Raw genomic sequence first — 26,647 nt, 5'->3', positions numbered from 1 at the left:
CTGTAGGGAGCATGAATCTCCCAAATGAACAAACGCCAATGAGCCATTCATTGTTGCAAAGAGAGGACTTAATCAAATTTACATAAATGCAACGTGAGTGTTGGAAATCAAGTTCATTTGTACAATGAGAAATCTCTTGCATCCAAGATTTGATAAAGAGATCTTCTCGCACTCAGGCACAAAGCATATAGGGACATTTGCATTTGAGAATTACCTCTTCCATCCTGCTTTCTAACTGCGATGGGAATGAGAAAGTTGGAGTAGAATGGATAGGTGGGTGGTAATGAAATTGGAAGTGATTCAAATAGGCTCTTAATTTCAGCCCAGCATTTATGAAACATTAATGATGAGGGGGGAAAGATGGGTTGCAGTGAAACCTCCCTTACTTAGGAGGAGCAGAGCAAAAGTTTAAATAGCTTGGCAAGCAGCAGAATGTGATCATTTAAACCAAAATCCCTCAAGTGAACATGATATTGATTTTACCACAAAACATATATGTTTTTTCAAAAACAAGGCTATTATGACACAAACTGTAGCTCTCTCCGGGGTTCAAAGAAATTAAAACGTGCACCCGTTCAGGCTCTTCTTGAAATGAAAAAGGATACCCGAATACACGTTTGATTGTTTGATTGAAGGCTGCACGTATTCACAGAATGATTTGCCTCGATGGATTCTGCATTTTGACTATGGCTGACCTCCACCTGTTAACGCCGCAGGATACGGTCTGAAATGAGAGGCCGTGGCGCTCGTTGCGCCTCACAATCAGCAGCACATAAACAGTAGTCTAGCAGCCATTAAGGGCCCACTGCAGATCTGCAATAAGACGCATTACGACTGCAGGAGTTTATAGACAAAATCCTCTCGGGTTTTGGTTGTTAATGTAACTGCGATTTCATCGGCGTCTCTTAATGTGTGTTAGTGTTTAATCAGGAGTGCATATAAACTAATATAAGCAGGGTTCCTGCTGCTTCTGCTTTTTTGTACTTATACACAAACATTTGTGACAGAAATACATCTGACATCATAAGTTTCATGATTTTTCTGATTTTTGCCAAACATTTGACTCTTACTCCCATCACCTGAACGAGTAATTGAAGAAACTTGCTGTTCAAAATGTAACCTAATAGTCTGGTCTTGACTGAGTTTCTTCAGATTTGATCACATCACCAAACTTTTATCTTTATTTGCCTTGATCACTTTACTACTTTTGGTATTACACCTTAAAAGAGGTAATAGACCAGAACTAATTATCGCATAATAATATTTAGTTTTTATATGCATCACTGATGGTAGTGTAATTTGGAGACCCTCTGAATCTTATCTTGTGTCCATAATTATCATTTGTCAATTATCCATTATTAAATGATGAAATAAATCCTCAGCACGTCGCTTTAAGCTCCTAGTAGGTCTCATGGCAGTGCTCAAGGAAAGGATTAAGTTCAGTATTGCCTTAAAACAAAATGCAGCATTAATAATTTTTGAACAAGGATGATCTCAGTTTAAAGAAAGACAACATTTTAACCTCTCTACACATATTAACCGACCACTATATTTGTTTTTAAAATGAAATTGAGTTTGATCTACGTACAAGCACGTATGTTTTATATGTCAGGTGTTGTCATTCTCAGAATCGAGCGAGATTTGGCCTGACCAGTATGCAGGGCTTGAACATGCCCGACACCTTATACCTTGTTTTTAATTGGTTATCCAGACCCAACCAATGTGGTGAAACAAATGTGTATGTGGCCGGAAATCTGACAGATTGAGTATGATTTGGTGAGGGAATCAGGTACAAGACAAGGCGCTGTACCCCATCCCCCAGACAATAACTGAATGAAATAGACCTTCAGACCCAGTGGAAATAAATTGGGTGAGATTCAGCCTCTTTTGTCTTGGCTCTCATTCAGCTCTAGCTGCTGCAGACCTCTTGTTTTCCTCTCCGTGCACTATCCTGTATTCTGCCAAAAAGAAGGCGAAATAAGGATTGGGACTCATGGGGAAGAACACATTTGTGTAGGTCATTGTAGGGTCTGAATGAACTCAAAACAACACAAAACAAAAGCTTCATCCGTATCAAAATGTGTCCCTGGTCATTTTCCCCTGTGGGCCAAAAGTCCCTCAATGAGTCATTCTCACAGAGCTAGACATTCAGCCACTCTAAAATATTACTGGTATGTATTTGTAATGCTGTATGAATAGAATAGTACCTCCATTTAATTAAAACTAGAAACATTCATCTGATAATGTCATGAGTCTGCTTAGTATGCACTGGATAAAATGAAGGGAATAAAGAACAAAAAGAAGTACAGGGAAAATGCCATTGTTACATCATTCAGAGGAGATGGAAGTGACTCCACGATCTGCAACCATGGTGCACTTTAGAGTTTGTCAGATTTCTTGGAGAGCGAAGGAGTGGAGGCGGTGGGGTGTCAGGGGATCGGTAGGAATGACACAATGTGATAGTCAGCAACACACGCTTCCAGGGTGGTTGCTGCTTTAAACTCTGATCACACACAACCCACCTGGTCCCCAAGACATTCTCATCTGAACCTCCACAACCCAAAGCGACCGCAGCGTGGCCCCATTCCGCTTGTGGAGAGAGAAAAATGCGTGCGGTCCTGAACCACAGAATAGCGTTTATTTCTTCTTCTTTTTTTTCACTTTTATGGATGAGTTTTTAATTTCACTGCAAAAACATGTTGCGTTTGCTCTTATTACGTTGAGCTAAACACTGACTATGCGTCATGGGGTCTGAATATACTGTGAATGAACAACTGGCAGAGTCGAGCCTGCATGCATGCATGTGCGAGTGTGCTTGTGACCGCAGTGCACTACTTTTGATTGGATTAGTCCGAAAGAAACGTCCATCCTTTTAGTCTCAGCCCTCTTCCCCTGGTAAGGGGTTGCATTATTGATCCTGACCAGCTCCATTTCCTTTCTCTGTCCAAACCTATTAGACGCTCAGCCTTTAAACTGCTCAGCCTGAGTCCTCTTTCTTATTCCTTCTCCTTATGTGTTTACGTCCTGCCATATTTTTGTGTGTGTTTTTCTTATCCCTTTGTGCATTTTTCGCCAATGTGCTTATCTTATCTTGATCTACACGCAAATCTCCTTTCTTCCTCTTATCTTCTCTATAACTCTTTCAGGCCCCGGTGCTCTCCTCCGGTGTCTGACTGCTGTGAGCGCCACATCTGTCAATCTCTTTATTTCTCTTCGTCTCTGTTGCTCTCCGATTAAAAACTAACATTTGATTTCAAGTGAATTTAAGTGGTTGCGAAGAGTCAGTTGCTATTTCATTGTTTTTGTTCGGAAACATTGTTTGTTTTATTGATTTCACAAAGAGAAAAACACATCAGGGAGAAAACAGGACCTACCAGCTTAGTTGGTGACAGATTGAGCACAACTAATCCTGATGTGAAGCACATCAAAGGTATTATTTTTTCCCCCTAAGATTTCCACAAGACTTTCAAGTATGGGATAAATGTATTGCAATGGAAATATTTTAGAAGGGTGGAATACTTTTCAGATGGCTGTTGATTAATACTGGCAGAATAAAACCATCTTGTCTGTGGTTATACATTTTGAAAAACCTAGCAGCATAGATTAAAAAAAAAAGAAAGCTGACAAAAAAAACAACTTTTTTTTTCTCTGCTCAGTCTCACTGTTATGTCTGTGTTTCTGCAGGCCCTTTACCCCAGCCCAGAGGAAGGCTGGCAGATCTACAGCTCAGCGCAGGACGCAGATGGGAAGTGTATCTGCACCGTGGTCGCACCAGCCCAGAACATGTGTAACCGCGACCCACGCAGCAGGCAGCTCCGCCAGCTCATGGAGAAGGTGACAGCTGTCAATAACACGCTCCCTCCAAGACCCGACTGATGCCCACACAGACACGCAAACACAAAACCGACACTCTGTGCTTAATGTCTGACGCCGTCTGTCACATGCAGGCTGCTGGATCGTGCCGCCTCCCTCGGCTCATAACTCACCAGTCGGACGTGACACTATTTGAAAGAGTTTGAGGGTTTTCTGTGTTCTTCAAAGTGAAAGGCAAATTAATTACTTCACTAGGACATACCCGTTTCCTTTCAAAAAGTTCTCAAACCCTTTGAACTGTTTTATGCCTTCCAAAAAGATACTCACCTTGAATTTTATCCTATTTTGTCACATCACAACCACAAACTTCAACGTATTTTTGTATTATCTTATGCTTATGGCGAACATAAAGTAGCACATCATTGTGAAGTTATTTATATTAGCATAAATACTTTGAGGGCACTACCTTGTCTTGCTTGGGAGGTTTGCGGTGGTGCCATGGTCTTTCCATTTAAGGAAGATGTATTGAACAGTGTTAAAAGATTTTCAAAGCTTAGGATATTGTTTTATGACTTATGTAAGTCTCCTTTCAAAGTCTCTAAAAATGTATGCCTGTCGGCTGTTTTCCTGTCTTCATGATGCTGTTGGCATGAGTGTTTTCAATCAAACTTCTCAGGCCTTCACAGAGCAGCTGTATTTATACCGGGATAGGATCACACACAGGTGGACTCCATTCACTAAACAGGTTCTAGATTTTGTTTGGGGATGTCAGAATAAAGGGGCTGACATTTTTAGATTATTTTTTGTGAGACGAATGGCACAGTGGCACAGGAGTTAGGAAGTTCATCCTGCAATTGGCAGGTTGGCAGGTTCGATCCCCCGCATCGACCGTCTCAGTCGTTGTGTCCTTTCACCCAAATTGCCTGATGGTAGTGTTCAGGGGTCCCGGTGGCGCCAATGTATGGCCTGGCATCTGTCAGTCTGCCCCAGGGCAGCTGTGGCTACTAACATAGCTCACCACCGTCAGGGTGTGAATGACTGATTATAGTGTAAAGCGCTTTAGGATGGTCAGACTAGATAATGTGCTGTACAAGCCATTTACTATTTGCGAGACAAAAATTGAAGGCCAAATAAGTGCTACTTTGTGTTGGACTATCACATAAAACCCCAATGAAGTACATTGAGGTTTGTGTTAAGATGCCAAAAACTGGAAAATGCTGTATCTATCATATATATATATATATATATATATATATATATATATATATATATATATATATATATATACATACACAGACGTCTCTGACTGAGGCGTTTCAGTCCTCCATGGAACATCCAGGTAGATCAGTGTTCATCTTCAGCAGCAGTTCATGTTATCTTTCAAAGTAGATATTATCTATCATATATTACTTGAGACCACACAGAAAATGTAATTAAGACCTTGAAAGAACCCAGTACATATATTAAAAAGTGTTATTTAAGATAAGATAACATTAGCTAATCCTTTTTTTATCCCACGTCGGGGAAATTTATAGGATTAAAGCAACAGGCAGGTGCACACAACACAGACAAAATTACATAAGGATTGGAATATAAAAGAGGTGGATTAGCGAAAAAACACTGAACATAACATTATTGTTATTATTATTATTATTATTATTATTAAAAACCACTAAACCCAAAAGGTCAACAGTTTCATGATACATCAAGCTTAGGGACTGGCTAATATACAGCAGGTCAAAAAAGGCTATATTTTGGCTGCAGTGCTTGCTGTTCTCTAATGAAGAAAAGATCAACTAGTGCACTAAATTCAATAGATAGATTTTAATCGTTGCCCAGCCCTAATATATATATATATATATATATATATATATATATATATATATATATATATATATATATATATATATATATAAAGCCTTTAATGTCGCCTCATTAAAGGCTTCAGTCAGTGAAACCTCAGCTCATATTTATGCATGTCTGTGTGGTGTAATATGGGATAAATGTGATACCTAAGACATCTTGTACACACACAGTCATCGCACACACCGGATAATTTCCAAGCTGGGGTGGCTCACTGACCTACAGAACAGTTTATGCTAATGTTACATCCTGTTAGAAATCCACTTATTCACAGGCAAAGAGATCCAGCCATGCTTGTTGAGTCTCCAGACTTGGAGGCAGCACACCTACGTATTATCATTCATTACAAGTAAAGTAAATAAATCTTTGAAACAATGCTAAGTACATTCTAACTGTATACGGTAAGGCATAATTCACTCTGCTGGTCACTAAAAGCAGATACTTATGACAATTACAACAGGTGTACAAGTAAAAGAAGGGTTCCTCGGGGTATTTAAACTACAGAGTGCAGTGTGGTACCGGCAGACGTTGCTATGGTCCTGTGAGGAAAAGGTAAAGGTAAACTGAGATGCTGAAAAGGTTCCCAAGGCTCCCTGATGGATCAGTGAGACGCGTGTGTTCACATATTGCAGTCATTCTCTTTGAAGTTCGTCTCTTCCCCTCTGACAGTCTCTGTGTGCTGATGTTTAAAGCACATGTTTACAGAGACAAAATCCACTCTCCAAAACACTTCACAAGAAGCATATTCTAACAGGAAAAAAAAAAAAAGAAGCCTACCCTGGCACCGACACAGCCTGGCTAGAGAAACCAGTCTAGTCTCATTGCAGCTTGTGTTGGTCTCGGGAAAATGTGCATTTAGATAAACCTGGGCAAGAAAGGCACAATAATACTGCAGAGTTAATTCTGAGCAATTTAGAAAGTTCATATGAAGAGGAAACACAGGTGCTGGTGCATCACACATCTGTCACAGAAGACTTTCATCATTTTCGCCTTCTGTGCCGGTTTTTAATTTGATTATCAGAGCTGCCATCATAAGGTCTTTAAATAGTGTTATATAATTACGGGAATAAAACAGAAACATTAAGAAGGTATAGGGCATGTACTGCATCACACACACCCATACAGAGTCATACTTAATAATTTATAGTATGCTATTAAAAGCGCCTTTAGAGAAAAAGACAACCTTTTAGCAGGTATTAAGCATACTTTTCATTAAGCCCACACATTATGCATTATGAATGCTTTTTTTTATTTTATTTGTCTGAGGTACTATTCTAATCTTAAATGTCATGTTTTCATTAACTCTGAGCAGAAAATCACCGTAATTAACAGAAATACAGGCTGGGAAACATCAGTCTGTGTATAATTAATCTACACAATGTGTTTCAGTTAATGAATTGGGTTTCTGAAATTCATTAACTTTTGAATAATATTCAAATTTATTGACGGTGACCATACATTCTGCTCATGCTTTTTTTCTTGCTGATTTTATGGGAATATGCATTATTATAATTGTTGTTGTGGTTAAGATTCATCATAATAATAAGTTTTATACTTTGTCGATGAACAGATCCCCAGTATCCCCCCCCCCCCCCCCCCCAGGATACTGCACCATAAGGCATTTAAAGCAAGCCTTCTGAAAAAATCCACAGCAAAAATAGAATATAATACACTCTATGATGTATTATTTATCACTGTATTGCATTTTGTTACAAAATGTGGGTGTTTCCATTACTGTGGGTATCTGCATGGCTTCCCTACTTGCTGCTGCCTGAAGCAGGCTTAATGAGGACACCTAGGGTCAGCACTATTTCAGCTTTGCCCAAATGAAAGCAGGAAATTAAAAGGCTCTGTGTGAGTCTGCGTGTATGTGCAGTCCCAACAGAGCGGCGCTCACCAAGACATCCTCATTTGAACCCAGAGCATGAGGGGGGGAATTGTTTGAGTCCAGATCCACAAAAAGCTTTTCCTGACATCAGGAGCCAAGGGTATGTTAGCAATGTCAAAACTGCCCTCTGTTCAAAGAATGTAAAGTAGGCTTCTTGAAAAATCTTTATTCAGCTCTCTGTAAAGCCAGATAAAGAGCCTGACCCTGAGCGACGGCAGCGAGACAGTGCTCACCGCAAATCTTTGAACATCACATCCCCTTTTGACCTCACTGTCTGACTGAACCGAACTGAGATTAAATAAGATGAAATGTGATGTAGAGATGTGGTTAGACGTACCCACAAACAAGCCTGATGCAGAATGAGTCATCACGCCGAGCGTGAAGCAGACACACCTGCGACTGTAAATCTGGGACACCGACGCTAAGGATTGTCTTTTAAGGGAGGAAAAAGAGGATGTAGGAGTCCCGAATGTTGCAGCAGTCAGTGCAAAAAAATAAATAAATAAATTTACTTAGACTCCAGGCTGCTGGAACATTTCTTATGTACCACATTGAAAAAAAAATAAAAGTTTAATCGCTGAAGAAATGTTTTGGTTTTTTTTTGTGACCAAATACTCCTCAGCCAGTTCACGATGCACGTGGGAGCAACACTGGGTGCAGGAAAACCGTGGGCTGGACACGAAGTAATCGAGTAGGCTGTCCTGGATCAAGGCAGGCGAGGCTGTGTGGTGCAAAAACAGACTTTGGTGCCAAACTGCGACCTTTGAATGTCGGGTCTGTTTTGTTTTCCCTGAATTCTGTTTTGCGTTTTCGCTGCGGACTGTCTGTGCGGGGGCGTGCGTCTGTTGGAGTGGGCGGCTGGACATATGCACGCGAGCGTCTCCTATATGCACGAAAACCCTGCAACATTTGGTGGCGTTTGCATGGTTTCTGGCCCGCTCCGCGCAATGTACAGGAGATGAGGGGGTGTGCGCGAGGCAGTAGGCTGGTTATGCAGCAGCAGAGTGGGCTGTCAAAGTGTGAATAAGCTCAGTGCTTAGCAAAAATTTAACCCAGTGCAAAATCGAATCCTTTGAGAACAGTTCAGCACATGCCTACTTAGCAGTGTTTACTTCGGACAGTCTACTGTTCAGGGTTTGTACTATTTTTGTTTTAATAGCTAAAATGTCAAAGCTTTAGAAATGCAGCACAAATCATTTTAACCATTTCATAAATTGAATTTGATAACTTCCCTCTATGGTTTAAGTGATTTCAGGCATTTTTAGTCATGAAAACTGGTTTTGAAGTTTGTTTTTGTAACTCAGGCTGACGTTATAGATCTGTCAGAGCTGGCTGACTTGCTTCTATTACCACAAGATATGCTGCTAGTTATATTACACTGTGCAAGGTCACCAGAGTTACTATAATATTAATCTCACCAAGGACAGTTTTGTATTCCTGTCCAATTCTTGAAATTACACAGTGTCTGAATTGTGTAAAGCTGAAGTACAGCTCATGATTAAAACCTGGCAAACAAAAAAAAGAGGGGGGAAAAATTAAAATAAATAAATCTTTTTTAAATTAATCTTATTTGCGCCCCATTCTAATCCTGTTAAACACCTCATTATATTTAGAACTTTTTTGCATTTCCCTTCAATATACTTTACATGATCACTCCATAGAAGCTTAGAATCAAATACGATTCCCAAAAACCGAAATTTACCTACTTTTTCTATTTTTTCAACATACCTTTTTCAAATCAATTTCCTCAATTTTCTTCCTACTGAATACAACAGTCTTTGTTTTATCTACTGAGAATTTAACTCCCCAGTTATAAGCCCAATTTGTCAACAGATTTAATAGCATTTTGTATTTTCTCAAAGAAAAAAAAGAAAACAAAAATGGCAAACATCCCTAAATCAAATGAAATGATCTGCCGCAAACATTGTTTTGGTTTCTCTAATCTTAATATAACAGTCTAATATAATGTATAATCTTTGCCGCAGGAATGGTTACTGATGTTGAAGTACTTTTAAGAACAACACAGTCCCAATAATGGGCAGAATCTCAGGTAAATAATAGCCAGTGATGCATTATGTTCATGGATCGGTGAATAATTACGATTTTCTCCCAACATACCTCAACATTTTAAGCAATCGTATTGGTCATTAGTTTTTATTTGGTCATTAGCACTTTGAATTGTCTTGTTACTAAAAATGTACTTGTAAGGCATGGACCCTGCTCCACCTGTGTTTGTTTTGATCCTGCCTCCTCTGTTCCGGACTGCTCTGCTCCCCTCGTTAACTCCAAGCAGCAACACCCCACCACTAATTACGGGGAGTGGTTGCAGCTGCACTCCTCCCTATGTATACCTGCATCCAGATTCTTTGAAAGCCATTTGTGTGAGTAGACCCTCCGGCGTTCCTCGATTGCCTTCCTGTGTCGGGCCCAGTTTACCAGGGTTACCGGCACCCGTTTATGTCTTCTGGAAACCGAACCCCAGGACTCCCTTCTGACCATGTCTGCCTGCCTAGCCCCTTGGTACTTTTGCCCGTTTCTGATACACTGTCCATGATCCCGGACTGTTTCACGGACTGCCTTCTTACAAGCTGCTTAAAACCAGAGCCCACTATAATAGCTTTTCCACAAAAGCAACAAACAAGTGGAGCTCTTGGACCCACGGATCGGATCCAGAGTCCCCTCCGTGACAATGAGAAGTGGTTCCTGAGTGCGCTCCAGCCTGTTTCCTGCCTTTCAGCAACTTTTTCTTGAATAAAACCTTTAAAACCTTGCTCCTGTGTTACGGCTGGGTTATCAGGTCCACTACTTGATTCATTACAGTGCTGTACAAATAAACTTGCCTTGCCTAATTGATGTTACCAATATATTTTTCTTTAAGGGTGTCATGCTATGAGTAATTGTAAGGTATATTTCAGGTTGACTGGCAACCTTGTATGTTTGAGAACTTTTTTTGTGAAAATACAGAGGCTACCCAGTTAGTGGCAGTGTATGTAGGTACGCACAAAGCTTTAATGAACCAGCCCGTATGTCTGTATGCTATCAACTATGGAGGAGCAATTATACTGTTTACTGACAGTATTTTTTTTTTTACCATGATAAGAACTGTGATCTATTGTGAGAATGTTAAACTTTAAATGATTTATACAAACCCCAAAATGGGCAGTATGGATGAGGTTGTTACTCTTACTTTTTTTTTCTCTACATTGTAGATTCAATGCCAGTGTCAATAAAAATCTGCATATTAAAACATTTAATTAATGAGCCGTTTAGTGGTACAATTAGAATCCTTAATGTGACTGGTGTACAGATGTAACCTATTTGTTAATGGCTAACTTTTATATTTAAGAGCAGTATTTGTGTTTGTAGGGCTGTGACTTTATAAATTGGCATGATTTCAAAATCATTCAATGCCAAAAAAAAAGACTGAAATTAATTTTTAAATCCTTTTCATTCATTTTTTTTGGTCCACATCGGCCATCCCTTCAATCGACTTCATGAAATATTGTTTTTTGCTTTGCAGGTTCAGAATATAAGCCAATCAATGGAGGTGCTAGACCTGAGAACCTACAGAGACCTCCAGTATGTAAGGAACACTGAGAGTCTAATGAAAGTCGTCGATGGAAAGCTGAAGGTGGCCTCTGAAAATCCCCGCAGCCTAAATCCAAAGGGCTTTCAGGTATTCGGCTTTGTGTCCCCCACTCCATGTTGACGGTTGTACGTTCTGTATGTCATCTGAATACAGTTGCTATGAAATAGCTTTACAAACTTTGCAATTTTTGTAGCTGTTCACAGACAGTAATGTTTTATGGTTCCTGGTGGACTGGCATATAAACAATGACAATGCAGCACTTTACATGAGTTATTGGGTCATGCACCAAGGTAGGCTAATCTACTGTGCATCAGGAGCCTCACGTTCTCTTGGATGATTAAATCTGTGAACCAGGAAGGGTGTTAATTTCTTTCTGTCTCACTCAGTGAACATCTCTTTCACTTTTTTTGCTGCGCTCAACCTCTCCTACTCTGTATAGTTAACATTCTGGCATCTGAGGTAGATATATTCACATTTGTGTCTACCATGTCTCACTCAAAGACTTAACTGCCATTATCAGCAGGCCTTTTTATTTTTCTGTCAGCAGGCTGTCTTGCCCAGCAGCATTCTCCATATTTCTCATACTCTTACAGATATTAGATGGGCCATAAAATTGTTTGATTAAAAGATGCTCTGATAAACGCTAAGTGCATTTTGCCGCTGGGTTTGGTGCCTCAGCACAGAGGCAAGCATGAATGGCTGTGTTTAGCTTTCAGTGTGCTTCCTAAAAGCTATTCCAACAGAGAAAACCAAGATTTTTTTTTTTTTTTTTTTTTTTATGAAATTAGTCAATTCATCTGTAAAACTTGAGATTACTATCCAGGCAGAAAACAAAACCAAAGCATTTGTCTAAATGCAAATCTAATGTTTTCATTCTTAAAAGGCAGAAAAAAAAAATTTGACGGGTTTTGGCCAAAGCGGGTTGGCTGATAAATGTGCGCAGTTTAAAGTTGCCAATGGCAGAGCGTGGGAGATTAACGAGAGTGAATTTTCTCAGCTTGAAAAAGTGAAAATTAGATTTATGATGTGGCGCCATGAGGCTGAGAGCTGCTCCATCACCAGATTTACGATAAACCCTAACAAGGAGGAAACAGCCCCTCCTGTGGTGGCCACACTTTATTGATAGACCCTTTTCCCTCTTGAGCCATCCACTTTCCGTACATTCAGTCGGACTTTCCTGCTGCCGTCTGCACCCCTGCTTACAAACATGTTTCTTTTCACTTCTAAACTCATAAAGCCTAAGTATACCACATTGCATGCTCCTAGACTGAGCTAAGCCTCAAACAGATGAGAGTGAAAAGATTTATTTTACATATTAAAAGCAATGCTTAGTAAGTGGCTTCCTAATTATTACATTTATTTGTAAATGACAATAAATCAGCTGTTTCTAATCATTTAAATCCTCTTCAAATAAAACAAGTTTGTATAAGTCAGGGCCTTTACCTAAAAACAATAGTCGATTTAGAGAGTTCATCAGTGTATTACATCACTGTACGGAGACTAAATTAGGAAATGAAATCTCAAATGATAGAAATTGTCAGCAATTTCTGTTATTCTAACAAGAAGTTGTCTAACGGGGGTAAAAAAGCAGCAACCTGACAAGTGAGTAATTACCTAGGCCTGGGTCAAAAATGGACCAATTTAATCCTGGGTTGATTTACTGCAACAACATTTAATGAATTTGACCCAGGATACCGGGTTAATGTTCTTATCTAGAGTGTGATGAAAGAAAATCCCATAACCTGGATTGCCTAACCAGTAATGTTTGTGTTAAAACAAATGATCCATTTATCCTTCTTTTATACCAGCTTACTCATTACAGGGTTGTGAGGGGGATGGGGGGATTTAAAAAAAAGTCATTAGTAGACAGTCAGTGTACAATCTGTTCCTCAGCAACACAAGAGGACAGGAAACTATGCACCCATAGTCTATCCTCAAAATTATTCATACCCCTTTGAGATTTAGTTTTATGGTCATCTTAATTTTCACCATCATGTTTTTTCTGACAGTAATAATAACATTTTGGAGTTGCCCAGCCAGAGTCCGGATTTGTATGACACAGAATCTGATGGAGGGATCTAAAGATTAGGGTGATGGCCTTGAAGCTTTTCACCCTCAACGACTTGAAGCTCACCACTAAAAACAATTTTTCTAAATACCAGTAGAAGCATGAAAATATATTCATCGGTATTACAGCCATCAAACTTTTTTTTGCATGTTTATTGAGCAGGGTACAAGAAACAAGGTTTTTAATAGAATGACAATAGCAGATCAAATAATTCATCCTTATCCTCTGATAAGAGGCACAGCAAGAATGATGATAATTTCAAACCTAAATCTGCCAGGAGTATGAATAATTTTAAGCTCCTAAGAGCAATTTAAAGTTTCTAACTGATCTAATATGGGACAGTGTTGGAGAACCAAGAGAACATCTATAATAACTTCGACAGATTGCCACTCTGGATCCTGGAGCAAACCCTTAGCCCCAGAGTGTTCTCCGGGCGGCCCACAGTGGCAGCCCACTGCTCCCTAATGGATGGCTTAAATGCAGAGGACAAATTTCATTGGAATGTGTGTTGCAATGACAGTAAAGATGATTAGTATAAAAAAAGACTCTATACAGAAAGACAACCTACTAATCTCTGATAAAAACTTTGCTCACAAAACAATTTAACCCCATACAAATATATATGTATACTAGAGCTACATTGTAACTAACTTTCTTTGTGGGTTAAAGACTAATGCTATCATGAGTAAACAAACATTCTGTATTCTGAACCAGAAGTCAGTAAAACTACTCAATCTTTTGCCATTTCTTATTTAATGTGCGGTTCAGTGAAGTCTGATCAGGTTGCTGTAAAATTCAAAATGTGGTTCTTTGAATATTGATGAGGCTCCTTCTAGTTTTTTTTTTCTCCACTTCGAAAAACTTAGTTAAAGTTTTTGACACAATGTTTGATTAAAACCCAACTTCTGTTCCAATCGCATAACCCAGGTATTAAAAGTAAAAGAATTGGCAATAATGAGATTATCATGTGTATACCCTCCAGTCCTTATTGTTCTTCAGAAACTGACACAATTTTTCCCTCCACATCTTTCCTATGATCATTTTTTAGGAGTTGAAAGACAAGGTGAACCAACTGCTTCCCCTGCTGCCAGTGCTGGAACAGTACAAGGCAGATGCCAAGATGATCCTGCGTCTTCGAGAGGAGGTGAGAAACCTTTCCTTGGTGCTGATGGCCATCCAGGAGGAGATGGGAGCCTACGACTATGAGGAGCTGCGGCAGAGAGTCCTGCTGCTGGAGACCAGACTACACTCATGCATGCAGAAGCTAGGTATGAAACATGTGGGCTCGGGGGACGCGGGATTTTATCACCTATTTTTTCATTAAATATTTAGAACGAGAAAATAAAGCCTTTCATCACATAAGGTTGTGTATGGAAGTCAACAGTAACCGCCCCCAACAACAAAAGTGGTTACCTCTTGAAAACTGGCTATTTTTTTTTTTTATTGTCTCAGGATAGCAAAAGTAATTTTCTCAAAATAAGTAGATAATTCTTTTTGAGAGAAATGTCTTGTTTTTGACCTCATAAAGGAATTGCCTAAGATCATTGTAAAGATTGTGGTGAATCCCAGGACCATTTGTAAACTCCATGTTTAGTATTAAACAGCCTATCCCAGACTACAGTCTTCTCATATATATAAAAAAAAAAAATTAAAATCTTGCTTAAAAACCTAACAAATGTTTACAAAAATACAACAGTGCAGCATTTTGGATTGAACTGGATGAAACAGATAGAATGAAATTGAATAGAATAGAATAGTAAATTAACTGGCATATGAGTTATTTAGCTTTATATAAAGTCTCAAACAGAAACACAGTTACGTTCAGAAAATGTCCTTCCTGCTTGGCCTACTCCCTGATATGCTTATGTTTTTCAGGACTGTCTATAACAGTGTGATTATTAGCCATCTTCAGAAATTAATATGCAGTAAAATAACTTGTTTAAGTTTTTGGGCAGGACAACAATAACATTCTCTAGGAATAATAAGTGATTCATCTGTTGGATAAAGTTTAGTAAAATAACCAGTTTACAAGTGGCACTTGAGTGGTGATCCATCCACTGGCACAGCCACAGACAGCTCTGCAGGAGCAACGAAACACTGTGATATTGAAGAATTTAACAGAACAGAGCACAAATCCCCCGATATTTAAAACACTGAGACGTTACGAACTTATAATGAAGCTTTTTTTTCCTCCCTTGCAATTATGTAGTCAAAACAAGAACATTACTTTAGATATGTCTCCTGTTAAAAGGTTAGCCAAAAATATTTATATTTTAATGGAGGCTCTTAGCTTCCATTGGTGTGAAAGGAATACTTTTTAAAATAGTGGCTCAGTCTCCAGGCTATTTGCATTTTGCATGCTGCCAACATTTTCTCTTTGCTCAGAGCTCCAATAATCAACCTATGGAGAGGGAACACTTTTCTCTGAGAGGCTAACTGAATAATTGATTCTGTTCTTATGCAACAATTAAACCTATGCTGATGACTTTCCACACAAAGAATAAAGTGATGACCCACAAAAGAAGACCACAGATAAAGAATAATTTAGCTCATTAGCCTTTAATTACTGCAACTATATTGAGCAACTTTTTAGAAAACCGTGTGCTACATTCCTTACTAACTTTTCTTCAGCTGTTGTGCTATGTCTTAGTTTATAAGTGATTATGTCACAGTTTAAATTGGAATTTGGATGCTTAATTTGTGAAGCTCTTTTCTGCACATTAGTTGAGGCATGCATTAGCTTTTACCTCCTTTGCCTCTCCAACTCGCAGGCTGCGGGAAGCTCACTGGTGTCAGCAATCCCATCACAGTGCGTGCATCTGGATCCAGATTTGGCTCCTGGATGACGGACACCATGATACCCAGCTCAGACAACAGAGTGAGTCTCTCAGAAGCTCTCTAGCTTGAGGTTCAAGAAGGCAGTCACGAACCACCCAAACCTGGAGGACAAACAAAGTCGGCAAAAACTCTTTCAACTGCTCAGAATAAAAGAATATCCATTACAGCAGGGCTGTCATTGTTTGTCAGTGAGTGATCGGTCGTTTTGTCCAAGTTGCACTTCTCATGAATACCACAATATGACAGACACAAAGAGAATTGAGAATTTAGTGCTGTATCACTGATGAATTGCATCTATTTCCCTTGTGCATGTCCTCCTCCTTCATCCCAAACTGAAGCTGATTAATCACTCGATCATCAGTGCAGAAACCAAAAAAAAAAAAAAAAAAAACAGTTTGGGTTAAAGTTTTCTAAAGTCACTTGGGTCATTTTTATAGGGCTTCTGGGGATTCAAATTAAAAAGCCATGGCTTTTCATTTTTGAGACATCATGTTGGTGTTTAAGAGCAGAAAACTGGTACGTAAGCAGCAAGGCAGAATGAAGAAAGAAAATAAATGATATAGAGAAAGGGGTAATTATTAACTATTTTGAGTAGAGAACAGAAGCTGATAAGGTTTAATAGGGAAGATTATCTTGGCCTTTCTGCTTACTGCAATGAGCCATAACAGGATAAATAGGTAGTGCATTCAGAAAAGGCCAATTTTCAACTCTGAATATGCTGATTATCTTTGTGTTTAATCTCCTAAATTGCTGAGATAATGTTACTCTACTGATTAACTCTGTGAGCCAGTCCCTTGTTGTATTAAAATGCAGATACATCAACATTCACAGCAGTCATCATACTCATATGTGAAAATGTTGCTTTGCAGCCAAATAGACAGAAGCTATAAAGGTAGTTGGAAGGTGCCAGAGTTTTGGCCTGGCTCAGCCTCTTTCTCCTGTTCAGCTCGAGGGACTCATTCAGTAAGTGTAGAAGAAACCAAGCCTAATGGTTTATAATAAACCCTGCTCCATAATTCAACTGCTGTACCACTCCAACCCAATTTCTTCCCGTTCCTGTTATCCGTTACTGCAGTGCAAATGTGGCCATTCTGCACATGAGGAAGAGCGAGAATAGGACAAGCGAGTAAGAATCCGAGGAATCCATCAAACCAGAGCTACATTTTTCTAAAGGTGTCCCAGTTACAATAGAGAAAAAAATGTATTAATTATTCCTGCAATAGCTTAATTAAATCAATCAAATGCTAAACTGTTTCTCCTTCCTGAGGGAATGAAAAGGGAGATGCAGCCACAGAAGCACAATGTCAGTGGAGAGATCCGCTGAGGGCGCTCAGGCAAAGAATAGAGTTGCTAAATGGATTGATTTTCTGTAAATGTGGACTGGAAAGGGCAGAGAGCGCAAGCAGTGGTTCCCTGCAAAGCACAGGCAACATCTCCCCCCCCCGCACGCAGGAGAGATCAATAGTTTTGAACACACACATTTCTGTATGCACAACCGCACAGAGAAATACACTTCCCCTCAAACGAGCAGATTCACCATGCACACTCATTCGTACTTTGCCCAAGGCATAACCTCAAGCTGTAATGAAACATCAGAGAGTTGCTGCTGATAGCTGGATCAGGTAAAACACGCCAATAATCTCTGATAACCCTTAGATATTTACATGTGGGCGTGTCAACCCGGTAGCTCCAAAGAACGGGATGCTTTTGTTCAAGGTCCTCTGTTTTGTGTGTTGTTTGTTTTTGACAGGTGTGGTCCATGGATGGATACTTCAAGGGTCGGCGCGTCCTCGAATACCGCACAATGGGCGATTTCATGAAGGGGCAGAACTTTGTGCAGCACCTGCTGCCGCATCCTTGGGCAGGCACTGGCCACGTGGTCTATAACGGCTCGCTGTACTACAACAAATACCAGAGCAACATTATCATCAAATACCACTTCCGGTCTCGAAGCGTGCTGGTGCAGCGCAGCCTCAGCGGAGCCGGCTATAACAACACCTTCCCGTACTCCTGGGGTGGCTCCTCCGATATTGACCTCATGGCGGACGAGAATGGTCTCTGGGCTGTTTACACCACCATACCGAATGCTGGGAACATTGTCATCAGCCGTCTAGAGCCCCAGAGCCTGGAGGTTCTGCAAACCTGGGACACAGGCTTCCCAAAGCGCAGTGCCGGAGAGTCTTTTATGATCTGTGGCACACTCTACGTCACAAACTCTCACCTCGCTGGTGCCAAGATCTACTTTGCCTACTACACCAACACATCAAGCTATGAGTACACAGACATCCCCTTCCACAATCAGTACTCCCACATCTCCATGATGGACTATAACCCTAGGGAGAGGGTCCTGTACACCTGGAACAATGGACACCAGGTGCTCTATAACGTCACACTTTTCCAGGTCATTAAGACGTCTGGAGACTAAGGGCTCAAAGAAATGACCCACTCAAAAAATGCTGTGATCATTGTTCTAGGACAAAGGAGCAGGGTAGAGATGGGTACTGTCGGGGGGGAGGTTTGGGATGGAGGATTTAATCTGGGGCCACAGGCTTGGGTGTTTTTTAAGAATTTCAATCTTCATAGAGTGCTATTATTCACATTCTTCAAAAAATGTCCAACAACAAAGACCTAAAGACTGAGCGCTTCTCTTTTTTTGTTTATGTGATGAGTAAGCATGGTTCTTTTTATCTGTGATGACAAATAAACATCCACTTTAACATTAATGATGCAGTATTTTCATTGTTGACGCACACATACATGCACTCACATATAAACACACACACGCATATATATATATATATATATATATAGATAGATAGATAGATAGATAGATAGATAGATAGATAGATAGATAGATAGATAGATAGATAGATAGATATGTACATCCTGATTTCACGTTCCATTCATTTCCAGCTGGTGGGATACAATATGAATTCCATTTAGAATTCCATATATTCATATCTTTATGTGTTTGACTTTTAATGCTAAATCAAAATAATAATAAGGTCACAGCATCTGAACACTGACAAGATAATCTCTAGATACGCATGAACCATGATGATAAAAAACATTTCACCCATGTGAAAAAGCCGGGAGCAAAGCCTTTCGGGAATTCCGGGCACTAAAACGTCTGTTCCACTGACACAAATGTGGTTAAATTTAAAAGCAACTGCCACCACTTACAGCTCATTTCACCAAGGTGAACTCAAAGTGAAAGCTGAACATCTGGTAAAAGGTGCAGGTGGCGGCGCGATGGGCTGAGGAGAAAACTGGGAGGCAAAATGTAAAAGGTGTTTACAGCGGAGCTGGGAAATGACACATCACAGTTAGTGTTCCTTGTCAAGCTCCAATCTGCTTTAATCTTGTTAGGCGCAGAGTCATTTTTTCCCCTAGAGCTCTTTGCAGAGAAATGCTCAAACACAAGGCACGCAGAGGGAAACTGTTGGCATTAAAGTCCAAACCACAGCCCCTTCATTGCATATTTTTCATCATGTACCACAGAAACAATTTCTATATTCAATATTGGTATTTCCTGCTGTAAATAGAAGAGGGCAGACAGCAGGCCCACTGTGCTGTCATTTTATTACTTTCATGTTTCAAGCCTGTGAGGAGGCAGTCATTTATGGCAGATTCCACAGTGGACCAAAAAGACATAAACATCACAGGAGGTCCCACTTCTCTTGACCTTTGTAACCATGGTGATCCTATTCTTCCTTGTTGACCTTTCTTTCAATGAGGGTTTTGCTGAGGAGAAACTAAAATACGTAATGCACCTTAGTGGTTGACATTTAAGGTATGACAATGTAGAGGGATAAAGAGCAGTCAGCAATCAAAAATTTTAAAGGTTCGGTTGAACTTGATTTTTATGCCGCAAATTCATAAGATAAAACAATTCAAAGGATTTTCCCACCCCAAGAAACATCTGTATCATTTCAAAATATTTAAGAAAATGCAGTCAGATTCAGAATTAAATAAACTGAAATGTAAGCCAATTATATTGCAATCATAATCAGTCTGTCATAAAAAGCTAATTAGTAACAGCAGATTACATCAAATCTGTACTTTGATAAACCCTGCCCTTCTGAGTGAGCACAGGGAGAAATCCTCAGCAGAACCAGGCTCAGAATGAGCAGCCGTATTCTGTGCAAAATGTTATAGACACGAGGAGAAAATAGTCCTCTGTTGCACAGCTAACATTACAAAGTAGAAGGACCAGAGCCACTTAATCAACAAAGTGTAGAAAAAAAGGTATTTGGTAAAAAAAGACGTGCACTGAGTAGTCCTGCTTGAACATAACATCGGAGTTAATTTGTACAAAATAATGTAATCAGACACCCCCAAAATATAAAGTTATGTGCAATGGTTAAATGCAATTCAGGTATTTAAAAAAGTTAAATAAAAAAAAATGAGGTAAAATAAATAACAAACATTTTCATATTTTTTACAACAAAAAGCCTCTGAAAATATAACACTTACAGTAGGTATTTAATTAATGTTAGAATATTGCAGTACTTAGTGCCAAACTCTACTGTTTTTTTATTTGTATATTTACTTGACCTTCAAATGGCACAGCAGGCTCAGCAGATATAAAATGACATCAAAACAATAAATCCTGTGTATATGCAAGATGTCTTACTTTAATATAAATTGCAAGGGAGCCTAGTGCATATTTTTGCTTAAAACATGTTTCTTCTTTATTCAATAAAGTAACTTCAGGTGGGTAGAGTAGCCAGAGATTGAACCCAATTAAGAGTAGTGTTACTTCCAAATAATATTACTTAAGCCAAAGTTAAAAAAAAATAAAAAACATGGTGCACTAAAAGTACTCCGAAAAGTACTTTTTTCCCAAAAAGATACTCAAGGAAATGTAGCTGAATAATCTAGTTATTACCCAACTATGTTTATTACTCATGTGTTATAACAGCTTTGCTGAAGCTCTGAAAGGTGAGGGGGGAAATATATTTATTTATCCAAGCACCCACGTTTAAGACAAAATTACAAAGTATCCATTTCAGTAGTTCAGAAACCTGCCAAGGTTAGTGGCTCACTTCAGCATCCACACCTTTTTTAATCCCCTAAGTCTACTCTGCTGTTTCCACACATCCTCAGCATTCAGCTAGACTTTTTTTTTTGTTACACACAGGATTTCTTATACATTGAATCTGTAGCCAAAAGCAAACTCTCAGATCAGATTTCTGATGCCTAAGATCTTAAGCCAGTTTCTAACACAATCCCTATCAAATCCCTCCACTTCCTGAATAATTTACAGCGATTCCCACTGCTAAAAAAAGGTTCCCATCAGTGTTGGTGGCACCAGTGATCACCAAGTGCTTTGAGAAACTTCTTCGGCATGACTCCCAACAGGCTGAGCAAAGAGAGTCCAGGATGTGCTATACACACAGATTTCTTTTAACCACACTGAACCTTCAAAAATAGTCCTACACACACAAAAAAAACTTTGCAAGGCTCCACTTTGTGGATTTCAGCTCAGCAATTGCCACAATTATCCAAAATAGTCTGATCAGCAGTTCACTGAACCTATTTTTAACAAATTTCCATGCATTTGTATTCAGCTTAAAGTAAAACCTTGTGCAGCAAATTGCCTCCTGGAGTCCCCTAAATAGAAATCATATTCCATCTGTTTGTAGTACAACCTCATTATAAGCTCTTCTGTGAAAGCCTTAAAGGTTTGTCAAAGAATCACAAAGCCCTAGAGACACACATAGTGGTTGGAGATAAAGCTGAGGTGAACTTTAAAAGGAGGTTAGATTTTAAGCAATATCTAAGCCTTTAGACATCTCAACGAGAGTTCAGTTCATCATTATAAAACGGAAAAGGTGTGGCAAACCTACCTAAACATGGGGATTTTTATTCTGAGAAGCAGCGTTAAGGCTTATGATGACTCTGGAGGAGCTGTGGAGATTCACACTCAGGTGGGTGAATTTATCAGCAGGACTGAAACTAGTCATGCCCTCAACAAATCTATTTTATTTTATTTTTTTGATGAGTGGCAAGAACAAAGCCGTTGTTTAAAAAAAGAGTTTTTTTAAAATGCTTTTGAAGTTTATCACAAGTCATGTGGAAGACTCAACAATGAAACCAAAGTGGAACCTCTTGGCATATATAAGCAGTACACCATGTGAAATCACTCAAAACCACCCACCCCCTCTAAAACAGGTTTGCAGCAGCATCACGCCATGGCTATGTCTTTCTTCAGCTGTGATGGTAAAAGTGGTCAAAGTTTATGGGGACATGGATGGAGCTGAATACAAGTCAGTTTGTTTCACTTTGATTCAGAATCCCTATCCTCCGATTCAGATGTGGTAACATAGCTACAGCCCAATAATAGCTTCCCTTTTTGTGTTTTCATAGATGTCTTCAAAGCTGGCTGATCAACTCTCCTCTTTATAGAAAATGCCAGCCTGAGCTCTGAATGGGTCCCATCTTCATTTAAGCACACCACAGTGGAGCCACTTATCAAAAGATAAACCTGGCTGTGTTTTATCCAGTGGTCAACTGAATTCAAATCTCCAGTTCTTGTCAAAGTTTTAGAAAAAGTGTGTTTTTACCAGTTAAAATTTCACCTGGCTATCCCTGATATCTGAGAAAAGTTTTAATCCAGCTTTAAACCTCAGCACAGTGCTGCAGTAGTGCTTCAGTGGGTTATCAGTGAGCTCTTGTTGACACTCGACTCTGTTAGCTCTAGGGTTCTGGTCCTCCTTGACCTGGCAGCTGTTCTTACATTAGAGGATTCTACTATCTTTTTTTACAATACTGTATACGGATCACAGCTGGCAAATTCTTTTGTCCAGTTAGGTAATTTCTGCTCTACATTGCTCCACTCACTTCTGGTGAACCTCAAGGATTCATCTGAGGCCCAAACCTTTTTTGTTATATTTATTGCCATTGAGGTTAACCTCTTTTAGGTTATTGTCATGAATTTGCAAATAAGCACTTCTTGCCTTACAAAAGCCAAGGTGACCAACAATGTGGGTTGATTACTTTTAGACACATCATCTTGGAAGCACTTTGCTGTCAACAAATGTTCAGAGTTATACCAAAATATGTCTAATTTTGTTAATTTGCATGCTAAGTATCTAAATTTATATCTACTGTATGTTTTGTAACTTGATTTAGAGTCTTCCCAACACCAAAGACTAATATACATTTTTAAATATTGTCGTAAATAAATCTTGCCAGTTAATTTTGTAAAAGCATAACATGGCTTTTAGTTTTTTTATGCCAACAACATACAGATCTATCTGCCCCTAAAACCAAACAACAATGAGTGCATCCATCCTTCATTCAATTGCCTGAACAAGATCAAATCAAACATGTTAATTACCAGAAATGGGTAGAATAGCCAGAGATTTTACTCAAGTAAGCATAGCACTACTTCAACAAATTTTTACTCAAGTCAAAGTAAAACGTACCCAACCAAGAATTATTAAAGTAATATTTATAACGACAAATTTATTATTTAAAAATTATGTAATTGGTCAGAAAAAAATATAAAATGATGTACAAATTCTGGTATTTCAATGACTATTCTATTATAAAACATGTACAAACAATAACAATTACAAAGTAACAAATTCAGGCAGAAGGAAAACTTTTCTAAACAATGTTTTTTAACATGAAATTTATAAAACCAAGCAGTTAATGTATACAGTGAGTTAGGAGAGTGCAAAGTACTTCCAATAACAATATTTACTGCTTACTAAGGTTGCTTGACCTGTTACTCGATGAGGTCAGCAGACAGAAAATACTATTAAAACAACAAAACCTGTGTACAAAAAAGAAGTCTCACCTTAATATAAACTGTATATGTGTGTCTCCCTGGTGCATTTTTGGTTTAAACAAGTTTGTTCTTTATTCAGTAAAGTTACTCACAGTGGATAGAGTAGCCAGTCATTTTACTCAAAGTAAGAGTAGCAATACTTCATAATATTTACTCAAGTAAAAGTAAGAAGTGCGGTGCAGTAAACCCACTCCCAGAAGTATATTTTGTTCAAAAAGTTACTCAAGTAAATGTAACTGGTTACTACCCACCTCTGTTAATTACTAGCAAGAGAATACTGACAGTGTCTCTGTTTTTGTTGGTTGTTTTTCCCATTTTTCTGATCATCTGTCAAAAACCTTGGAGTGACCTTTGATAGTTTGTTTTTGTATTTGACAAGCACATGAATTCTGCCATTCAGCTGACCTTTTAGCATGACCAAGGATATTATGGGTATCTTCCTCTCAAAAGAATGGAGCAAGTGATCCATTATTCAATATCCTTATTACTGGATTACTGTTATCAATTTTAATGTGGTACTGTCAAGAAACTAGTGCAGAACAGGCGGAATGCTATTTTCTCAATGGTAAGTGAAAGCATGACCACATTACTACTACCCAATGTACACTGGTTTCTGGTGCGACATATGATTTATATTAAATTTCAGCAGCTTGTGTAAAATCTTCTACGAGACTTGCACCTTAAAATCTCTATGAGCAGCTTTATACTTCGGCTAGAACAGTTTTGATAGTTGTTAGTTTGTTTTCTTGACTTAAGGATTTTGGTCAAGTTTTGTTGTGTTTTTAGATTATTTTGTAAATTGTGTTTGAGCTGGGTTGAGTTGAAGACGCAAACGACTTAACACCAGAACAGATGTTCACCCTAAATCAGGATAAAGACTCTTTACATACACCCAGATCTACACTGCAATGTTTAGATCAAAGCATGTTCATTTATCAGAATAGAAAAGGCAAAGTTAAGACCTAAATCTGAATGAGAATCTATGACAAAACTTGAAAATGTATGGCTTTATGGATGCTCTTCATGTAACCTGACTGAGCTTGGGCCGTTTTGCAAAAAATAACAGAAATTTCATCTTGGGGTGTGTAAAATTGCATGGGACATTTCCCAACAAGATGATTCAATAAACTATTGATTGGTGGTACAGGCCTTCAAGCACTTATGACCAAAGCCGTTGTGGTTAGACGTTACACAGATTAGAAGAAGAAAAAAACACTTATCTCAATAAAGCTGCTTAAAAATATTCAGCATTTAAAATAGCAACCTAAGCTTGTATGTATTACAAGCTTTTTACTCATGTGCAATTCTTTTTTTCTTAAAGTTAGGGTCAGCGATTCTTCAGTAAGTTTCCCCATGTCCTTTTTTTAATAACTGCCCATGTGCAAGACCACCTTACCTTTCTCTTCTGCTCCTCAGGGGGATTGCATGAAAAAAGATCTCCCAACCCCACTGTTGTCTGTTTTCTTTCTACTGAGGCATTCCTCTTCTTCTCATAAACATGAACGTGGTTAATTTCTTGCAACTCTCAGTCATGTTTAAAGTATACAGAGAGAGCAACAGAGCTACAATGAAAGGCTAACACCAAAGATAACCGCTAACCAAACCACTAAGCTAACCAAAGCCATAAACACTAGAAATGTGAATGCGCAGCCAGAAAGCAAAAACTAACAAGGAACGCACCCGCACATTGGCGTTACGTGAGCACGTCAGAATGATGGCATGTGGGACAACCAATAGATAAGGTGATACCCCCGGAACTTGAGGGACAGAGGGGAATGAGAGCAGGAACAAAACCATGACAAATCCCTACCCTTCGGTGCGAAGAGCAGTGATTGGTTAGAGTTTTTACTGGCCTGCAGCTCCCACAGAGATACATTTTTTTAACCTCCTTTTTCTGATTACAAAATGGATTTACCACATTCAGGATGGAAGGATCATTTTACCCAGTATAATAAAAAGCGCTTCTGAACAGGATTACCAACTATAGCTTTAAAAGAGGTCATAACGTTACCTCAACACCAAGTAGTGGTCCAAAGTAAAACAATGCCTTTAAAAAAATGAAAAATCCTTTCAATAAATAACAGAAGTTTTGTTTGGAGGATGCACTGATCTGAAGTCATTTCCCAGCAAGCGCAGACTTCATTAATGCAAAGTAGAATCCCAAGAGAAACAAGTGACTGCTGCGTGTCTTTGCCAACTTGATTTACTCAAAGTGGCCATGGACATGCATTGTAAGTTCAAAAGATCTGATTGAGTGCAGGTGGCAGCAAAAGAACTGCTTTAATTGAGTGCATAGGTTGCAATATAAGAGTACAGATGCAAAAGGAAGCTTGAGAACTAAGAAGTAAACCCAGCTCTCATTTTAATCCTGCAGCTATCCTCCTGAGAAGGCATTATTGTGATGGGCATGTCAATGCAGATAGAATCCTCCATGCTGTACTTTTTTGATTATGCTCCAGCATAACAAAAAAAAAACACATCTACTTGTCACTGTTCATATGAGAACCTCACTTTCGATTAGAAAATTTGCAAGTGCTCTGTCTCTTAAATCCATCCATCTATCCATCCAGTGGCCAGAGTACCTGGTGAGAACCTTTGCATGCACAGGGAGAACATCCAAGCTCCATGCAGAAGGACCCCAGGTGGGGATTTGAATCCAGTATAATTTTGCTGCAAGGCATTATGATTTCATGTCTGGTAAAAAAAAAAAAAAAAAAAAAAAATCATTCTCTCCACCTTTTTGCATCACCTTCCTCATTAATTATGCCCTCCCAGCACTTATTTGTG

The 26,647-nt window shown here is 39.0% G+C and overlaps 1 protein-coding gene across 2 annotated transcripts in view; it reads left to right on the top strand.

Moving 5' to 3' along the window:
• olfm2a (olfactomedin 2a) overlaps positions 1-18,782 on the top strand; it is a 55,140-nt gene extending 36,358 nt beyond the window's left edge. For both annotated transcript variants that reach the window (XM_012878629.3, XM_012878628.3), the window contains exons 2-6: positions 3,685-3,834; positions 11,085-11,240; positions 14,270-14,489; positions 15,993-16,099; positions 17,810-18,782. In XM_012878629.3, the coding sequence (XP_012734083.1) occupies positions 3,685-3,834; positions 11,085-11,240; positions 14,270-14,489; positions 15,993-16,099; positions 17,810-18,484 (1,308 nt within the window). In that variant the 3' untranslated portion in view covers positions 18,485-18,782. The remainder of the gene's footprint in view (positions 1-3,684; positions 3,835-11,084; positions 11,241-14,269; positions 14,490-15,992; positions 16,100-17,809) is intronic.
• The last annotated feature ends 7,865 nt before the right edge of the window (positions 18,783-26,647 follow it).

This window comes from Fundulus heteroclitus, chromosome 16 (assembly GCF_011125445.2).
Source record: "Fundulus heteroclitus isolate FHET01 chromosome 16, MU-UCD_Fhet_4.1, whole genome shotgun sequence".
Taxonomy (NCBI): domain Eukaryota; kingdom Metazoa; phylum Chordata; class Actinopteri; order Cyprinodontiformes; family Fundulidae; genus Fundulus; species Fundulus heteroclitus.
Note: the sequence above shows the minus strand (reverse complement) of the source record. Positions and strands in the feature narration are given on the sequence as shown.